General features: G+C 52.9%; 1 protein-coding gene across 4 annotated transcripts in view; it reads right to left on the bottom strand.

Annotated features, from left to right (window-relative positions):
- LOC101943284 (ADAMTS-like protein 2) overlaps positions 1–17774 on the bottom strand; it is a 53002-nt gene that overhangs the window by 5755 nt on the left and 29473 nt on the right. For 2 of the 4 annotated variants that reach the window (XM_024103808.3, XM_005290767.5), the window contains exons 6-15: positions 17646–17769; positions 10864–10944; positions 9433–9608; positions 8675–9104; positions 8028–8463; positions 7473–7579; positions 6073–6199; positions 4272–4485; positions 2128–2283; positions 1434–1604 (exon numbers count right to left, since the gene is read on the bottom strand). In XM_024103808.3, the coding sequence (XP_023959576.1) occupies positions 1434–1604; positions 2128–2283; positions 4272–4485; positions 6073–6199; positions 7473–7579; positions 8028–8463; positions 8675–9104; positions 9433–9608; positions 10864–10944; positions 17646–17769 (2022 nt within the window). The remainder of the gene's footprint in view (positions 1–1433; positions 1605–2127; positions 2284–4271; positions 4486–6072; positions 6200–7472; positions 7580–8027; positions 8464–8674; positions 9105–9432; positions 9609–10863; positions 10945–17645; positions 17770–17774) is intronic. The other 2 variants (XM_024103811.3, XM_065554527.1) reach the window with 1 other exon arrangement.

Here is a 17774-nt window from a genome sequence, read left to right as displayed (position 1 = left end):
AGACAGGCCATGAAGGGGGCTGGCAGAGGGTGGCTGGCTGGGGAGGGTGTCTGGAAGCTAGGTTGTGCTAAAAGGAACAGGCTGGCTGGAACCCAGCCCCTCGTGCAGTTACCCTCTCCCTAGACCCAGACTACCCCCTCCTCCCTCCCCCTCTCCGCCCCCCCCCCGGATCTCCAGTTGTGCCCACACTCAACCCTGCTGTCTCTGCCCCCTGCCCCCCGTGACAGATGGCCTGGGTTTCAATCTGGTCACTCTAGACCTCAAGTCGAAGCGGAGGAGGCAGAGGCAGATACAGTTCGTCTGCTCCTGGGCCTGAGGGATGCTCACACTGCAGTGTGCTTTCCCTGGCTCTTAGTGAACGCTTCAGGAGATGCCTGCTGCAGTGATCTTGATGGCCCTGCTTTCAGACCGCCTACGGGTCCTAGGGTTTGGCTGGGGCCCCTCTCCAGTGGTCTCCACTGTTACTGCGGTGTGTGTGTAACGGGGCTGAACTTAAGGGCCTTGTTTAGATCTTGGATCTGCAAGAACCACCACGCTATCCTAAGCCAACACTGCTCTCTGATGGGAGCTACGGGAAAGCCAGCATGTGTCAAGCCATTGCAGAGCGGCAGCTGGGGGGAGTGGCGTTTGTGACTCCCCTCCCTGCTTTGGGAACCTCCTGAGCAGCCTCGGGCGGGGAAAGTGTCAGCTGGCAGGCGGTTCTGCTAACCCAGCCCAGGACGGCATAGCTCTAGCACCAGCATAGGGGCTGTCACTGCCCAATGCCCCGCAGCTCTGGCAGTACAGCTGGGAGCCCAAGGCCATTCAATGGCGCGTCTGGCCTAAAGAGACCTGCCCCAATTCAGCCTGACCAATGATGGCCTCCTCCAGCCTCTGCTATGGCAGGCAGGATGCTGAGATCTGCTCCAGGGAGCAGGAGGGCCACAGCAGCAAGAAGAGAGTGAAGCAGCTAACCAGCCCCAGGGAACTGAGGAAACTGCCCTCCCACACGGTGAGCCAGACTTCAGGTGGGGAGCAGAGCTGAGCTCTGCCTCAGGAACCACCTGTCCTGCAGCAGAGGGTGAGTCCCACCAGGCACTGCTTCATTATGTCCCCGAGTCCTGTGTGCTGCTCCTGCCCCCAGCCATCTCTCCCCAGGGGACAGCGCTCCCTCTCCTCCCCAGGGACCATTCCCCTGGCTTCTCGGCTTCCCCAGGGCTTGGGCTTTGATCCTTCCCTGGGCCCCAAATGCTCTCCCTCCCGGAAGCTCATCCCTGCCTCACTGCCTTCTCCCAGCCCCTCAGTGCTGACACACAGGCCCCCTGTGCTTGTAGAACAGCCATGTTGGATGACCAAGGCCCATGAACCCCTTTTCTCCCCCTGAGGGGGCCGGATGCCTGGAGTCAGCCACTCCAGACAGCAGGCAGGTTGAAGTGAGGCCACTCCAGGCTTACCTGGTCCCATTCCTGCTCCACCCAGTGTGCAGGGCAGTTCTTGTCTCCACAGGGGTAGACAGCCAGAGGCTTGACGGCCGGGTCGCACTGAGAGTCCGAGATCACCTTCCCCTCCAGGTTGCGACACACGACAAAGCGGCTCATCCGCCCCTTGCCGCACGAACCTGAGCACTTGGAGAAATAAAGGGCATGTCAACGTGCCAGTCACTGAACAGCATTCGCAGGAGCGGAGGGAGCATGGTTGAGTGGCCAGAGTATGGGAGTGGGCGGCAAGAGACCGGAGTTCTGGTCCTAGCTCTGATGCTGACACGCCGTGGTTAAGGGTTTAGGGCCTCAGCACAGCCTCCTTAGCTCAGGAGACGCAGTAGCTTCCTTTCTAAACCCTTGTTTACAGGCACTCATAATGGTCCCAAACTTTTGAGCTGACCTTTTCCAGGCTCCATCTGTGCCTTGAGGGGAATGTTTGTTAAAAGTCTGAGCAAAAACAACTCAGCCGTTAGTGTATAATGTAAACTGTCTGCGTGGGCGATAATCCCGTAATCCGCTCCAGGGGGAGGAATTCTGGACCCGTAATCTGCTCTGGGTGTGAGGGGGATTCTGGTCCCGCAATCCACTCTAAAGGGGGGCAGGGTGGATTCCATCTCCACCTCCATTCAGGCCAGGGAAAGAGGAAAAGCAGCTGGCCTGGACTCACCGGTCCCCAGTCAGAGGCAATCCAGCGCCGGTCACAGGGTGGGCCTGTGCACTCCTTCTCACTGACAGGCTTCAGGGCCTCATCGCAGAGGGCTGGCTCTACTGAGCAGCGCACCTCCCTCTTCATCATCCCCTGACTGCTGCATCGAGCAGAGCACTGTAGCACAAGAGACCAGACTGCGTCGGTGAGGAGACAAGAGATTGGGTGGGGGGAGAGGGAAAAGATACATTTTTCTTCCCTAGACTGAAGTGGGTGCAGGTGAGAGGGGAAGGCTGGTCCTGTGGCTAAAGCAGTGGCGGGGGACTCACAATACTGGGGTTCTAGTCCCAGCTCTGCTGCTGGGTGGCTGCAGGCAAGTCACTTCACCCCAATGCCCCCAAGTTTTGGGTGCCCAGCATGAGTCACCTTGGGCTTGATTTTCAGAGCCACTGAATGCATTCAGCTCCCCCAGCAAACCGGAAATGCAGGGGCCTGGCACGTCTGAAAACCAGGCCCAAGGCGTGTTGAGTTGACCACCGAAAATCAGTGATCTCTTCTGAAAGGGTGGGGCTTAGCTTCTCGGTGCCTCAGTTTCCTGAGCTGTAAAATGGGGGGTGGGTTAGTCTTTCAGGGGTGCTCTGTAGCTAAATTCACTGAGATCCTCACAGGGATGATCCTATAAAAATGCAAATTGTTATACAAGATAGCAGAAGGGGTAGCAGACTCCACTCCCCTGGACTGTGTTAGAACAGGAAAAAGATGGGCAAGAACAATGCTAGCTTCCCCGGGATGCCTAATTACTGTGCCTCAAACTTAGGGTTACCATCCGTCCGGGTTTCCCCAGACATGTCCGGCTTTTTCAGTGTTAAATGGCCGTCCGGGGGGGATTTCTAATCAAGTAGAAATGTCCGGGATTTCCCCCTTCCCCTCATGCGGAGTGCGGCGCGGCTGATTGGACGCCTGGCCTGATTGAAAGCCGCTCGCAGCCACTAGGGCCTCTAGCAGCCAGAGTCCCTCCCCCTCCCCCGCTCCCTCCTCCCCCACAGAGCAGCGCGGCGTGGAGCCTGCATTTCTCCCTCTGCCAGGTGAGCGGGGGGAGCAGGGCAGGCGGCGGGGGGTGTGTGTAGAGGCTGCAGGGGCAGGGGGCGCAGAGGCTGCAGGGCGAGTGGGGAGCAGGGGGCACAGAGGCTGCAGGGGCGGGAGGGGTGCAGAGGCTGCAGGGCGAGTGGGGAGCAGGGGGCACAGAGGCTGCAGGGGCGGGGGGGTGCAGAGGCTGCAGGGCGAGTGGGGAGCAGGGGGCACAGAGGCTGCAGGGGCAGGGGGGTGCAGAGGCTGCAGGGCGAGTGGGGAGCAGGGGGCACAGAGGCTGCAGGGGCAGGAGGGGTGCAGAGGCTGCAGGGCGAGTGGGGAGCAGGGGGCACAGAGGCTGCAGGGGCAGGGGGGTGCAGAGGCTGCAGGGCGAGTGGGGAGCAGGGGGCACAGAGGCTGCAGGGGCGGGGGGGTGCAGAGGCTGCAGGGCGAGTGGGGAGCAGGGGGTACAGAGGCTGCAGGGGCGGGGGGGTGCAGAGGCTGCAGGGCGAGTGGGGAGCAGGGGGCACAGAGGTTGCAGGGGCGGGGGAGTGTAGAGGCTGCAGGGGCAGGGCAGGCAGGGGGCGCAGAGGCTGCAGGGCGAGTGGGGAGCAGGGGGCACAGAGGCTGCAGGGGCGGGGGGGTGCAGAGGCTGCAGGGTGAGGAGGAGCAGGGCAGGCAAGGGCATAGGGGCTGCGGGGCGAGTGGGGAGCAGGGAAGCAGGGAAGCACTTAGGAACCCCCAACCAAGATCAGAGCGGGAGGGAGGAGGGGGAATGCGGGGTGCTCAGAGGGGGGGCAGAGTTGGGGCAGGGACTTTGGGGAAGGGGTTGGAATGGGGGCGGAGAAGGGGTGGGGTTGGGGCGGGGCCGGGGGTGGGGAAGGGGCAGAGTTGGGGCGGGGCCGGGGCGGGGCCGGGGCCCCGTGGAGTGTCCTCTTTTTTAAATGTTTGAATATGGTAACCCTACTCAAACTACCCAGAGACCTCCTCAGTACTACACATAGGAACGAGTCTACTTGCTGAGGACAGTTTTCCTCTGGTCATGGGCCACTCCCCAGTCTAACCCTGACACATGGGGTAGCTACTGTACTCCATACCTCCGACCACTCGGAGAGCTCCCACTGGGGCCCACACGCCTTGTTCTTGCATGCTTTCCTCTCCATAGGCCTGGCTAGCCCAGCAGACTCACACAGCTCGTCATAAACAGAGCTGTCGAAGCCTGGAGCCAACATCTTCCAACAGCGCACGGTCCGGTACTGGTAGCCCTCCCCACAGGTCCTGGAGCACTCGCTCCAACGGCTGGTCTCCCACCTCCAGGTGGGTTCGCAAGGGGAGAGAAGACAAAGCACAGGTCAGAACAAGGCACCCTGAGACCACAGACATCAGAGACAGGGGGTATCTCACACAGATCACTGGTGGGCTCCTTTCAATTTCCTGAGTAAATGGGAATTCCCGGTGCCCATGTGTCTCCAATTAAAGTGATGACTCTATAGGACAATTACCACCCTGTAATTAACTAGCAGTTGCTCACTGGTCTCCCACAAGCAGCACAGAGGCCTGATTGCACATGGGCCTTAAAAACTACACTCCATGGCCCTTTCACAAACGTAAGGGGGTTAACACTTGTGTCCCCAGTGTCCAACTGCCCTGCTGCCTAGCATTACTGAGGCCTTTCAACTGGGTACTCTGGCCTTCTTTGCCCTATGCCTTACTCTGTTGCACAGGGCTGCTGTGTGCTGTTTCAAGGCTGCCCCCTTCCAGCGCAGAGGTGGCCGCGTATTTCCGGGAGCAGCATGATCCCCGTACACAGAGGGCTGGGTGGTCACAGTGTTTGTCTGAGTCAGCAGGAGAGTAAGGGCCTTACTCCCTTGCTCAGACTGTGACTGACTCTAGTGGGGCGCGCAGGGACTACTCACCCACTGTGAGCAACTGGGTGGGAGCAGGGGGAGAAGGATGGGGAGTGGGGGGAGCCCTGGCTCTGCATCCACCAGTCAGAGTAGGTGCACCAGTGCCTGAGAGGAGTGAGTTGCTCCATGAAAAGGGGGTGGAGTAAGGTGGGAGAAGGGCAGGGAGGCCACGCAACAGATATACCACTCAGTCTCTGCGGTTCCTGGGGCAGTGCAGCTGTGGGCCACCCCGTCCTCAGGGTAGGTTGTTGAATTGCTCTCTCTAGCCCCGAGCTTGTAAATTACACCTAATGCGTCTGGCCCTGCCTATGAATAGAAATGTCCTGGGGGGGTTTATCCTGACTTGCACAACATGTTAGGCCACCTTTAAACAGACAGATATTCCAGTCTGCTGTAAAGCAGTGAATCCAGCCCAACAACCTGAGCTGACGCAAACCCATGGCCTAAGCATCTCCAGGGTCATTCCTCGCTCTGCTGTATCAATACTGCCACCAAAAAATGACAGACCCCAGCCACCTCTTTCTAATACTCTGCATTGTGGGTGCTAAGTGACACCCAGTGTCAGAGCTATTGAGTGGGATCAGCTACAGGACACAGAAATCCCACCTATGCCCACCCCCTCTTCTCTCTCATGCTTTCTCCATCTCTTTTCCCCTGATTTAGGTTCCGTCTGCACTACGAGCTGGGGTGATACCCCTGCTCGTGTGCACAGACTCACACTGGCGCTCATGGAGCTAGCACGAGTCTAACTAGCAGCAGCGGAAGCGTAGCCGAGCTGTGCTGGGTACAAACCCACCTGAAACTGTGGGTGTGCATTGGGCGCCTCCTTCTCTGTTGGTTGTTGGCTTCCCGTGCATTATTCTGCCTGTGCATTCTATGCCAGTTCCCACCTAGCTCGGTTTCCGGCTGTGCATGCCCATCTTTGGCTGTATCCTTGGCTGATTGGATGTCTTTGTGAGAGAGAGGTCAAGGCTTGAATATCGTCACTTACCTGGGCTGGCATTCTCTCCCTGTGCAGAACTCATGAGTGGGTTCTGGGCGGGTCAGGGCATCACAGTACGCTTCCTCTACTTCCACTCCATCGTACCGGACACACATGGCATAGGAGGTGCTGATGCCTGCTGGGCACCAGGAATCTCTCTTAGTGCCTGCTATCCAACAAACCACTACTCGCTCCATCTATTACATGGTACCTATGTATCTGAGCCTCTAGTGCCATGATAAAAATACAAATATTCGACTGGATCATTATCCAGAAGAGAACTGCAAAGATCAAACCCGACATGATGAGGCCGGCAGGACACCTGCCAAGACCAGAACTAGACACTCCAGAGCACAGTTTACCGGTGCCAAAGACAGCCTGATGCTAATGGGTTGCTTTCCACCCACCTCTTCCCAGATCCTTTACTCCTAGCCTCACTTCATTAAGGCAAAAGGATGCTGAAACTTAAATAAAGCTCCCATCCTCTGAAGTATCAATGCTTACTCTGACACCACTCTCCAGGAGCTTCAGCCGTGTCAAGAAGTCCTCTGCAGACTAGCAGGTCTTGAATGTACCAGTTCCCTTCCCCCACCAAATATACTTCAGCCCCTCCAGTCACCCCACCAGCATGAAACCAACTGGCAAGAGTTGGAGCCCAGCTTTGAGCTATTCACATCAAGGGATGTCACTATTTCCAAGTGTGACCCCACTATTCAGCTGGGCTCAGGTTCTTCTCGTTGGCTTATTACAAGTTTTAAAAGGCTCAGCCCAAGCACAGAAACATTCATCCACCTCCCAGTTAGGGTAATTATATAGCTCCTCAATGAAACAGGAGCCCCCATGACACATAAGATCACATACTACATGCCCAGGTTCTTCCCCTGCAGCTCTCTCCCGTGCACCTTCGGCTGGGGTACAGGAGCTGTGCCTGTGTGTAAAAGTTAACCCTTGTTCGTGGTGTAACCGGATCCTTCATTTATATTTGAAGAGGATTTAGTGCTGGTGAAAGGCACTTGCCGGCCCTGGAGAATGGATTCCTCTATTGACCCACGCACAAAGGACAGTACAGGCAGCAGCAGTGCAAGCTTTCACCACCCTGCCCTAGCCATGTGCCTCAGCTCTGGCCCAGACAGGGGAAGGAGAGCTCACTTGCCATTCCCAGTGGCTGAGATTGCCCACAGGGGTGTGAACTAGTGCCAACAGATGCGGGGGCTTTAGGGATGTGGATGCTTCTCCACTAGGAACTGGCTTGAAGACACCAAGTTATTTCACAGAGGCCACCAAACCACTTTCAAATAATAACAGCTTCTGGTTGCTGGGCTGAACTATACCTGGGGACCTTCAGGTGAAGTGCTCTACATTTCATTCCCAGTCCTGCGAAGCCATCCAGTCTCCCAGACCAAACCTACCTGAAGTGCATGTGGAGCTGCAGGGAGCATAGGCGGAGACCTTCCACCGGTACATGTCGGCCAGGCTGATGTCATCATGGCCCAGGGGGCTCACATCAAACTCGTTGCTGCAGAGAGAGGAGCAGAAATGAGCTTAGTTTGGGATGCGATGAGTAACAGATAGTGAAAGCCTTCCTCAGGTACTCCAGGGGATGGAGAGGGAACCCAGTGGCTCCGCTTCTTTTGCTTACTGCTCCCCCCGCAGGCTTGCATGTATCAGGTTGCATGGGAAGATCTCCTATGGCTGGTGGATCACTTTGGTGAGTGAGTGATCATGTAGGAGGTGACCAAGCCCCTTTGGAGGAGCAGAGGTACTATCGAACGTGTTCTGGGAGTCTGAGATGGACTGACACAGGCTGCTGGCTTTGTTCTACCATCCCCATCACCATAACAACAGAGGAGTCAGAGAGGGGAAACCCAAGTGGAGAACCCTGAAGCTACCATGGGAATGGGATGATCAATCTTCCCAGGATAAACGGCATCCTGTCTTCCCTCAGGAACCCGGCGGCATCTCACCTTTCAGGGCCAGGGACTTGAAGGGGTTCTGCTGGGTGGCTATTCCCGAGGGCAGTGTGGAGGCTTGAGTTGGAACCCGGCAGGGGGTTCTGCACGCTTGTAATCACACTGTAGTTAGCTGCCTCCTCCTGGCTCTCTGCATAAGCCTCTGCCTTCATGCTCTCCAGCAAGTTTGTATTGGCAGGCCCTTGGCGCAGCCCTTCTGGCCATCCGGCCACCAGCTCGTTCCACAGCCCCGCAGTTGAGTTCTTCCAGCCCAGCTTGGCAGCCAGGTACTGCAGTTCCCTGCAAAAGGCAGCGTTTTGTGGGTCCCGGTGACACAATCTCCTGAAGAGCCGGAGCCTGGCTGCCCCAATCCCACTGCTCTCCGGCAGCTCGGGCCTCATCACGCTGTAGGGCATGGCTGTGCTGATGGAAATCTGATTTAAGCTGGGAGCTAAAGGAAAATGCAGGGGCATTAATAAGCCCATAGAGGCTAAAGTAACCTCCCCCTCTGGATCGCCACCTCCCCCATCCACCCAGCTGGTACAGCGCCCACTGGCTTCAATGAGAGCAGAGGTGGGCCAATGCTGAGTGCTTCTGTAAGTCCCACCCTTAACAAGCACCTCAATTACCCAACCACGAGGTAGCCAAGAAAACAAACAAACCCAAATCTGTTTCTCCACCTACTGCCGCCGCCTCCTCGCCCGCTCCATTTGCATGGTAGACTTGTCTGATCTGGAAGCCAAACTTCTCTTCTTCCTCTTCCCTCTGTTCCCAGCCCCAGGGCCCAGCCTGAGCGGTGGAGTTACTCTGGAAGAAGTCCTGGTTGTTGAAGCTCAGGTCTCCATGCTCTTCTCCAGGTGGGAACCGGTCACTGACATCGTCCGGGGCGAGAGAGAGCCAAGTGGCATTGAAATCATGCACAGTCCCAGAGTCTGCTGGGACTGGGGCTGGATGTTTGGGGCTGGAGTCCGGTAGATGAAGGTAGAGCGGTGCCTCGAGAGCAGGGGCAGCTGTTCGGAGAGCTGCTGAGGGCACATGTGGCACAGTATAGTCATACGTTATATGGGGCATTTTCCCATTGAAGTTATAGTACTGGGGAGAAAACAAAAACCCCATTAGCTCATTTGCATGTACCATGTCTAATGGATCAGAAACACATGACCCACACCCTGAAACCTGACCTGGACAGTAAGTGCTTTGTGATGAACACAGAAGAGACAGTGTACCCATGATGGCCAGACAGGACCCCCCCAGAAATGGCACAGCTCAGTCTCTCCCAGAAGGCATTGCTACAGGGAATGAGGCAGGAGCTCCAGCCGTGGGAAAGCTCAAAATTCCTTTGCCTGCAGGGCACCTGTGGTCTTTGGGCTCAGAAAGGAGACCGCCAGGGAAGCACCCCGATCTTTAGCTCCTTACGTACCATGGCATTCAGAGACTGATTGGTGGGGCCCTGGGCAATGATGTACTCCAGGCCGTCCACGTGCAGGTTGGAAGGGCGGCGGTACTTGAACACCGTGCCAGCCACCCGGAAGTTCTGGGGATTGTCAATGGCTGAGTTCCCGTTGAAGAAGAAGTGCCCAGATTCATCCGCCAGTGCTGCAAACAGAGGCGAGGGACAGGAGACTTAACTGCAAGCAGACGTCAAGGAAAAGAGGCCAGCAGCAGCTGACTTGTATGGAGAAGTAATCCTTGGCCAAGGAAAATCACCTGGGGGGAGACACTGTCTTGTGCTCCGTGTGTCAGTGCCCTGAGGGACAGGATACCAAGTTGGGGGTGGCCTGAGCTCACACTACAGTATGTCACATTTCTAGACCAGAACCCTTGAACCACAGCAATGTGTGAGGCAGGGTGAACATGCAACATTAAAGAAAAAATGGCGGCTCAATGGCACAGAGGCTAAAATATATAGCAATTTCACCTCCAGAGAGCTGGATTTGTTGAGCTCAAAAGTTGGGAGAAACCCACGATTCTGATCCTCTAGCCTTCTAACCCTCACCCCACAAATTCAGGGCTGTTTGGCTCCAGTGCTGCAGTGTGAGCCTGGCTTTAGTCAAGTGAATTACAATGGAGGCAGGGCTGGTCATGTTATCTGTGGTCCCCTAACAGCCTCATTCCAGCTAGCTCTCTCAGCCCTTTGCTTTCTGAAAGCACCAAGAATAACACATTAGCTGCGACCGATCCAGAAAGCAAAGATCCAACACAAAGGATCGTGTGACCCCGTAAGCTGAATGGATCGTTCCAAGTGAGAGAGGATCACAGATGGTCTTGTCCAGCGTTTATTTCCTAAAGCCTGTATCCTTCCCTCCTACAGAAACACCTGCCAGAGGGGTACAGTTATCACCTTAGGGACAGGGCAGGGGTTCTAGAGGAATCCCTCGGTGCGGCTAGAAGGGGTGCAGGGAAGTCAGGTGGACACCCTGAGAATCCTGGTTCAGCTGCCCAGTGTGCTGGCCCCGCCCAGCTGCTTCCCACTCACTCAAGAGCCATGCTGCCTTTGGCTCCCCCCCACAGTCGCCTGCACCCTCCTCTCCGAGAGGGTCAGAAATGGCAGGGCAGGAGTCAATGCAGCAGGGTGCTGGGGATTCCTGTTTCCAGATCTGCCCATTTCTGTGGGGCTCACACCCACTTAAAGCTGCTCCCCAGCACCTTCCCTGCTCCGGTGTGACTTTACCCGCTCCAGCCTGGCTGTGGTCATGCACAGGGCCTCCTGCAGGCTCCCCTTGAGCTTTTGCTCCTGCCTTCCTTTGCTGTCAGGGCGTGTCCTCTCTGCACCATTCCCAGGAGCACAGCCCATGCCCCAACTTCTGGTGGTGGTGACGTGCTATCCACACCGTGCTTTTCTGCGGCTTACCCAGGATGTTCTCAGTCTTCCGGCGCTCGATGATGAGAATGTCCGTGGCGCCGGCAGGGATGTTTGTGACGAACACGTAGCCTGGGGAGTGGGAACAGAACAAAGGGTTGGGAAACCCAACGCGGGAGAGAGACTCAGGCTGCTCCAGCCTCACAGGTGGCTCAGTGAGGGCATTGCAGCGCTGCCAACTCTCATGGTTTTGTCATGAGTCTCATGATATTGTTGTTGTCCTTAAAGCCCCAGCTCCTGGAGTCAAGTGGAGATGGGATGAGCTCTGCCTTCATTCTTAAAGAAAAAGTAAGTTTCCAGCCCTTGTGGCTGTGGAGAAAGCTTCAACATGTGACCCTGGTGCATCCTAAAGGCTCAAAAAGCAGAAGGCAAATAAAAAGAACGCCACATCTATGATTTTTACATAATCCCAGGATTTTAAAGGCAATCTCATGATTTTTGGTGAGCCTGACTCGTGATTTTTTGAACATTAGGGGTTGGCAAGCCTGGGAGTGGTCGATGGGCTTTTATTATGTTCCAAAGGGAGTAGCCAGCGGCAGCAAGTTGGCTCTGTGTCCATGCAGGAGGGTGATGGTGCCCTGCAGCACCGGGCACACTGCAGAATTACTCTTTTGGCTCCAGGAGAAGGGGTCTTGTCCCAGCTCCCGCTTTGGGTGTGTTTGTTTGCAGTCAAGGAGTCTTTATTTTTTAAAAAAATCCCTGCCTCGTTTGTTGAGGTTGAGCTGCTGCAGACCTCAGGAGTTCATCTGAGTCCCAAGTCAAATTCGGGGGCAGGAAGAAGGTATCGGCTTTGGGTGCATGAGGGAGTCATGCCACCCACTAGATCCACAAACCCAAAAAGATAAAGGCCCAACTACTGCCCGCAGTTGGATCTGAACTAGCAACCTAGAGATCAAGGGCTGCAGAGCTCATCTGCCCAACCTGATAGTTTCCCCTTGAAGGAGAGTGAAAGGTGAGCTGCAAAGGGAGGGGAAAACAACAAGCAAATGCACAAGCCAATTTTTTAATGCTGGGTAAAGAAGAGTTTTATCAACTTGTATTTGACATTAGAAATGTGGGTCTTCTCTACCATGCAAAACTCTATGGTGACTGGAGACCTAGTGAAATGATAGTATCACAAAAGACAAAAGATTGTATACATCTCACTCTATGGGCAGCAGCAGCATCTTTGCTAGTGCAATCTAAATAGTAAAAATAACGACAAATGCAAGATGAGCAATTGTGTGGGGAAGAGAGTTTTAGTCACATTTTTTGGCCTCTTTTTTTGTTGTTGTTAACACTTTTTGAACTCAGATGTCTAAGACACACTTTTGTTAAAAATCAATTGCCTGCTTCCACCTCGCCCCATAGAGACAATGGATCTATGGCTTATTACAACACAGTATAATCCACTAACAACCCCCACAGTTGCTTTCTCCCCGCCCCCCTTCCTCCCTATGACTGGAGAGATGTTACCAGGCCACATCATCTTGAAGGGCCCCTTGAAATATGTGTTAACTACTCATGCTAAACAATCGGTTCCACTCGTATTTAGCTGACACACTCTAAGGCTATGTCTACACTACCACTTAAGTTGGCTTATGTCGCTCAGGGGTGTGAACCCTCCCACCCCCGAGTGACATAAGTTTTGCCAGCATAAGTGCTTATGTGCACAGTGCTGTGTCAGCGGGAGAGCTTCTCCAGCCAATATAGCTACAGCCGCTCGTTGGGGGCAGTTTAATTATGTCAAGCGGAGAGCTCTTGCCTGTCGGCACAGAGCGGCTAATGAGAGATCTTACAGTGGTGCAGCTGTGCTGCTGTAAGCAGGGCCGGCTTTAAGCCGATTCGGCCGATTCCCCGGAATGGGGCCCCACACCTAAGAGGCCCCCGCAACGTCCGGGGCTGCTGGCGGAGCGGGAAAAAAAAAAAGCCGCTTCTCCCTCCTCCCTCCAGCGCTTGCACCGCCATACAGCTGATCAGCACAAGCCTGGGAGGGAGGGGGGAGGAGGAGGAATGTGGCGTGCTTGGGGAAGACATGGGGCCAGGGCGGGGATTTGGGGAGGGATCCAATGGGGCAGTGAGGGGGCAGAGCCAGGGAGGGGATTTGGGGAGGGATCCAATGGGGCAGGGAGGGGGCGGGGCCATGGCGGGGATTTGGGGAGGGATCCAATGGGGCAGGGAGGGGGCAGAGTCGGGGCGGGGGTCCCCGCACCTGCTAAAGCCGGCCCTGGCTGTAAGTTTGCTAATGTAGACATGGCCTAATTAAGTTTCCCAGACCTGAAGAAGAGCGCTGTGTAAGGTCAAAAGCTTGTCTCTCTCACCAACAGAAGTTGGTCCAATAAAAGATATTACCTCCCCCACCTTGTTCTACCTTGCCCCTTCAGTTAACATGTGAGAGCTCACAATACAAATCTCAGAGTCTCCAAGACGCGCGGAGGACCAGATGTGACAATCCTGATATTTAAAAAAAACCACAACCAAACCCAGAAAGTAATACTTATTTTTGAAAACTGTTTCAGGCTTTCTTTATCCATCCTAAAGCAGCACAAATGGACAAAAACCTAATCCTTTGGAGGTCACATTTAAAAGCAATGAAGTGCATTTTGGAGTTGGATTTATTCAGAGCTGGCAGTTGTTCCTGGGAAAGGAAAACCACCAAACAAAAAATACTCCTCGTTCAATTTTTTCCTCTTCCCACAGAAAAGGAGAATGAACTGCCAGAGCTGTGAAGAGCACTGGGTGCAGTTACAACCGGGCTGTATCCAGTAGGGGGTGCTGCAGTCTAGTGGAATTACCATCAAGTAGAGTGAGTAAGTGTCCCAGAATTTCCTACAATCAGTATTCTCTGGTTCAGTGCGTCACAGTGTTACTCTACCACTCAACAATCCCATCATTCTGTGAGGGGGGAAAACTGGGAGTATGGAGAGGGGTAGAAGTGAGGGGAGTTGTAGGGCCTGACGGAGGACCACGTTTCAGAGAACACTTACCCCCTCTGCAGCCCATCGGCCTGGAGAGTACAGGAGAACGATTGCTGTCATCAAGAACAGCAGCACACATTTACAAATGTAGTGACCCTCCTCCAGGGCTGGCCTTACCATGAGGCGAACTGAGGCGGCCGCCTCAGGTGCCAGACTGTGGGGGGGGTGCCACTAAGACCCAGAGTGTAGAAAATTGTGTCTGCTGCTGGTGCATATGTATTCTTTCTGCTCTAGATGGAAAGAGATGGTGGAGTGCTGTGCTGGAGGAAGGAGGGCACAAGAGACATAACAGGCAGGCAGGAGAAAAGGTGAGAGGGAATAACAGAAAGCAGCAGGAGCTGCAGGGAGAGAGAGGAGGAGGAGCTTCTTACGTACCTCTCTAGCACCCCCAGGAGCCTGGACTGAATAACACCAGCTTCTCAGGGAGCTTCCTGTTTCCTGCTGCTTCCCTGAACCCACTTGAGGAGAACAGGCAGTCAACTGAAGTAGTAGGAGCCAGTTAGGCCCTTAAGACGCTGATATCTTCCCTCACTCAGGCCCTACTACCAGCCTGCTTATTTGTCCCCATTAACTGAGTGTTGAGAGCCACTATAGGTGGCACAGAACAGCAGTCATGAGTGAAAGAAGAAAATGCCCCTCTGGAGCAGCATTCAGAAAAAGAAAGAAAGCAAAGGGAGCTTTTCTATCTAAGCAGGAAGGAGCTCTCCTGAGATACATAGACACAAATGTTCATGGTGAGCCTTCCAGCCCCAGTGAGAATGTGAGTGGTGAGGAGAGGCCTGATCTTCCAGTTAGTCAGAGTGCAGGTGACCTGGCAGCTACTGCAGCATCCATATCTCCATCTCAAACGGATGTAACCATGCACATTCCTGAAGAAAAGTGTAATCAGAGAAGAGTGTGGTGGAGGCACAAGAAACAGCTGCTGCTGAGTTTAGTTCCTTAAATCTAGATGATCCAGGACTGTGGACCCACTTGAGCAGTAGCCTGAGGGACTTCCTTGTACTGCATGGGCCACAGCAAGTGAAAAACTTCATGTTCCCCAAAGACAATGAAAATAGAAGTTTCCATCCAACACATTACTGGCGTGACAGTAGTGGTGACAAAGTGGAGAGGCCATGGCTTATGTACTCAAAAACCCAGAATGCTGCATACTGTTTTTGTTGCAAACTCTTCCAATCTAATGTTCCAGCCATATTGCGTTCTACAGGAACAAAGGCCTGGAAAAATCATGCCATGAGAAGGCAGCAAATCACCAGAGAGCATTCCATAGGTGGAAAGAGCTTGAGATGAGATTAAGGTTAAAGGCCACCATAGATGATCAGCATCAAGAGAAGATTGCATCAGAGTCTCTTTACTGGCAAAATGTTCTGAAAAGGCTCATTTCCATTGTGAGAATGCATGCTACCCAAAACCTAGCACTGCGTGGCACTTCAGGTCAGCTGTATGTGCCAAACAATGGAAACTTCCTTAAAATTGTGGAGTTGATGATTGAGTTTGATGCTGTACTCCAGGAGCATCTAAGAAGAGTCACCACCCAAGAAATGTACACACACCACTACCTTGGAAAAACAATTAAAAATGAGATCATACAGTTACTGGCAATAAAAGTCAAACAGAAGATTGTGGCAGATCTGAAGTCAGCAAGATATTACTGTTATTCTGGACTGCACACCTGACATCAGCCATATGGAACACATGACTTTAATGGGGCTGTTTTGTAACAACAGAACCTAGTGAAAATGTCACTGCAATGGTGACTGTCAGAGCGCATTTTCTAGAATTTATTGACACTGATGATACTACAGGAGCTGGTATGACAAATGTGCTTCTTAAAAAGCTGGAAGATATGGGAATTGCGATAGCTGACATGAGAGGTCAGGGCTACGATAATGGTGCCAACATGAGAGGAAAGAACAGAGGAGTGCAGACACGGATCCGAGAGTTAAACCCTCGAGCTTTTTTTGTCCCATACAGTTCTCATTCATTGAACTTCGTGGTCAGCGATGCAGCATCAGCTTCTGGTGAGACTGCTGAATATTTTAATGTAATTCAAAGCATCTCATCAATGGCAAATTTTGACGCAACATCTGGGAACATCCTCTCTGACACTGAAACCATTGAGTGCCACATGATGGGAAAGTCGAGTGGAGGTGATAAAGCCTATCAAACACCAGATTGGGGAGATAGATGATGCCATAGTTGCCATTATAGAAGATAATGCTATGACAGGAACGGTTCATGGGAGAACAGTGGCAGAGGGAAATGGAATCAACAGAAACATACATAACTTTAAATTTCTGTGTGGTTTAGTGTTGTGGCATGACATACTGTTTGAAATAAATGTTGTAAGCATGAGACTCCAAGGTGTTGACCTTGATATATCTGGAGCAATGGAACAACTGGACAAAGCAAAGTCATACCTACAGTCTTACCGGTCAGATGAGGAATTTCAAAACGTTCTGAAGAGTGCACAGAAGTTGACAGAGGAACTTCACACTGAAGCTATTTTCCCACCTATTCAAGAATATAAGAGTCACCGAAGAAGAAGACATTTTGATTATGAGGCACGGGATAATCCCATGAGAGACCCCAAACAACAATTCAAAGTTGAATTCTTTAATCAGGTGCTAGATTGTGCAATACAGTCAGTTGAAGAATGTTTCATGCAGCTCAAGAAACACAGCAGTATATTTGGGATGTTATATGATATTCCAAAACTCCTGACTATACCTGAAGAAGACCTACACCAGCAATGCAGGGCACTAGAGTCAGTGTTGACACATGTTGACATGCGCGATACTGATGCGAGTGATTTAGGTGATGAACTGAAAGCCCTTTCAAGATATATTTCAGCAGGATCAACTCCAAAGGCTGTTCTGGAATATATGTGCACAAATAAGATGACCACCCTCTTTCCAAATGCTTTTGTTGCTCTGCGCATACTTCTAATACTTCCTGTAACAGTTGCCAGTGGAGAACGAAGCTTCTCCAAGCTGAAGTTAATAACACATCTACGCTCCACAATGACACAGGAGAGGCTTGTCGGCCTTGCAACCATCTCAATAGAGCATGAGCTGGCCCAGACTGTGGACCTTCAACAGGAAGCAGTTCAAATCTTTGCAACCAAGAAGGCACAGAAAGCACCACTTTGATTATTCAAACAGATAAAAATGCCAGTGTTTACTATGCAGACAAGAAAAGTTACATTTGCTGTTCAGGTGTTTGAAAGTTAAGTGTTACTTAAAATTTTTGAACAAGGCATTTTAAGTTGTTAGTTCTCCTTTATTGGGGTAGGTAGCAGAGCAGTACCATGAGAGGAGTAGAACAGAAAGAAGGCAGAATTGAGACCTTTCAAAGTTTTGCCCCAAGCGAGGGGACATGGGGGCATCATTTGAGCTCCCCGCCTCAGGTGCCAAAATGTTGTGGGCCGGCCCTGCCCTCCTCGTACAAGATTAACATCCAAATGCAAAATCAACTCAGAGCAGAGATAAAAGAAAGTGCATTGAACTCCTAACATCATCTGGCTTGGGCAAGATGCTGAGATCAATAGACATATATAGGAGCCCAGCTGCTTCATATCATAAAGAGATGGAGGAAAACCTCACTAACTTACCATACAGCAAACCAAACCAGTTTCCTCTACTGATTAAGCTGAACAGACAAAATACCATCATTTTGGTTTACATGGGGAAAGAAAGGCAAGGTATTATTTAGCTCCTTCAGCTGGGACATTCAGACTCTGCTCTAGTTGGAAGTCCGTGTTAGCAAGAAGCAACATGTGAAATTGTTTGATGGGCATCACTTAACAGGGTGTACCTAACTGTGAGATCCCCTTTCGGAAGCTGCCTGAGACCCGGTAGCAAGTGCTGCCGTCCCCTCCGCACACCCTGCATCTGTCCATCGTCCGGGATGAGTAGAGACTCCCGTCGCACCCAACCGGCTGCA

The sequence above is a fragment of the Chrysemys picta genome, chromosome 8 (genome assembly GCF_011386835.1).
Source record: "Chrysemys picta bellii isolate R12L10 chromosome 8, ASM1138683v2, whole genome shotgun sequence".
Classification (NCBI taxonomy): Eukaryota; Metazoa; Chordata; order Testudines; family Emydidae; genus Chrysemys; species Chrysemys picta.
Note: the sequence above shows the minus strand (reverse complement) of the source record. Positions and strands in the feature narration are given on the sequence as shown.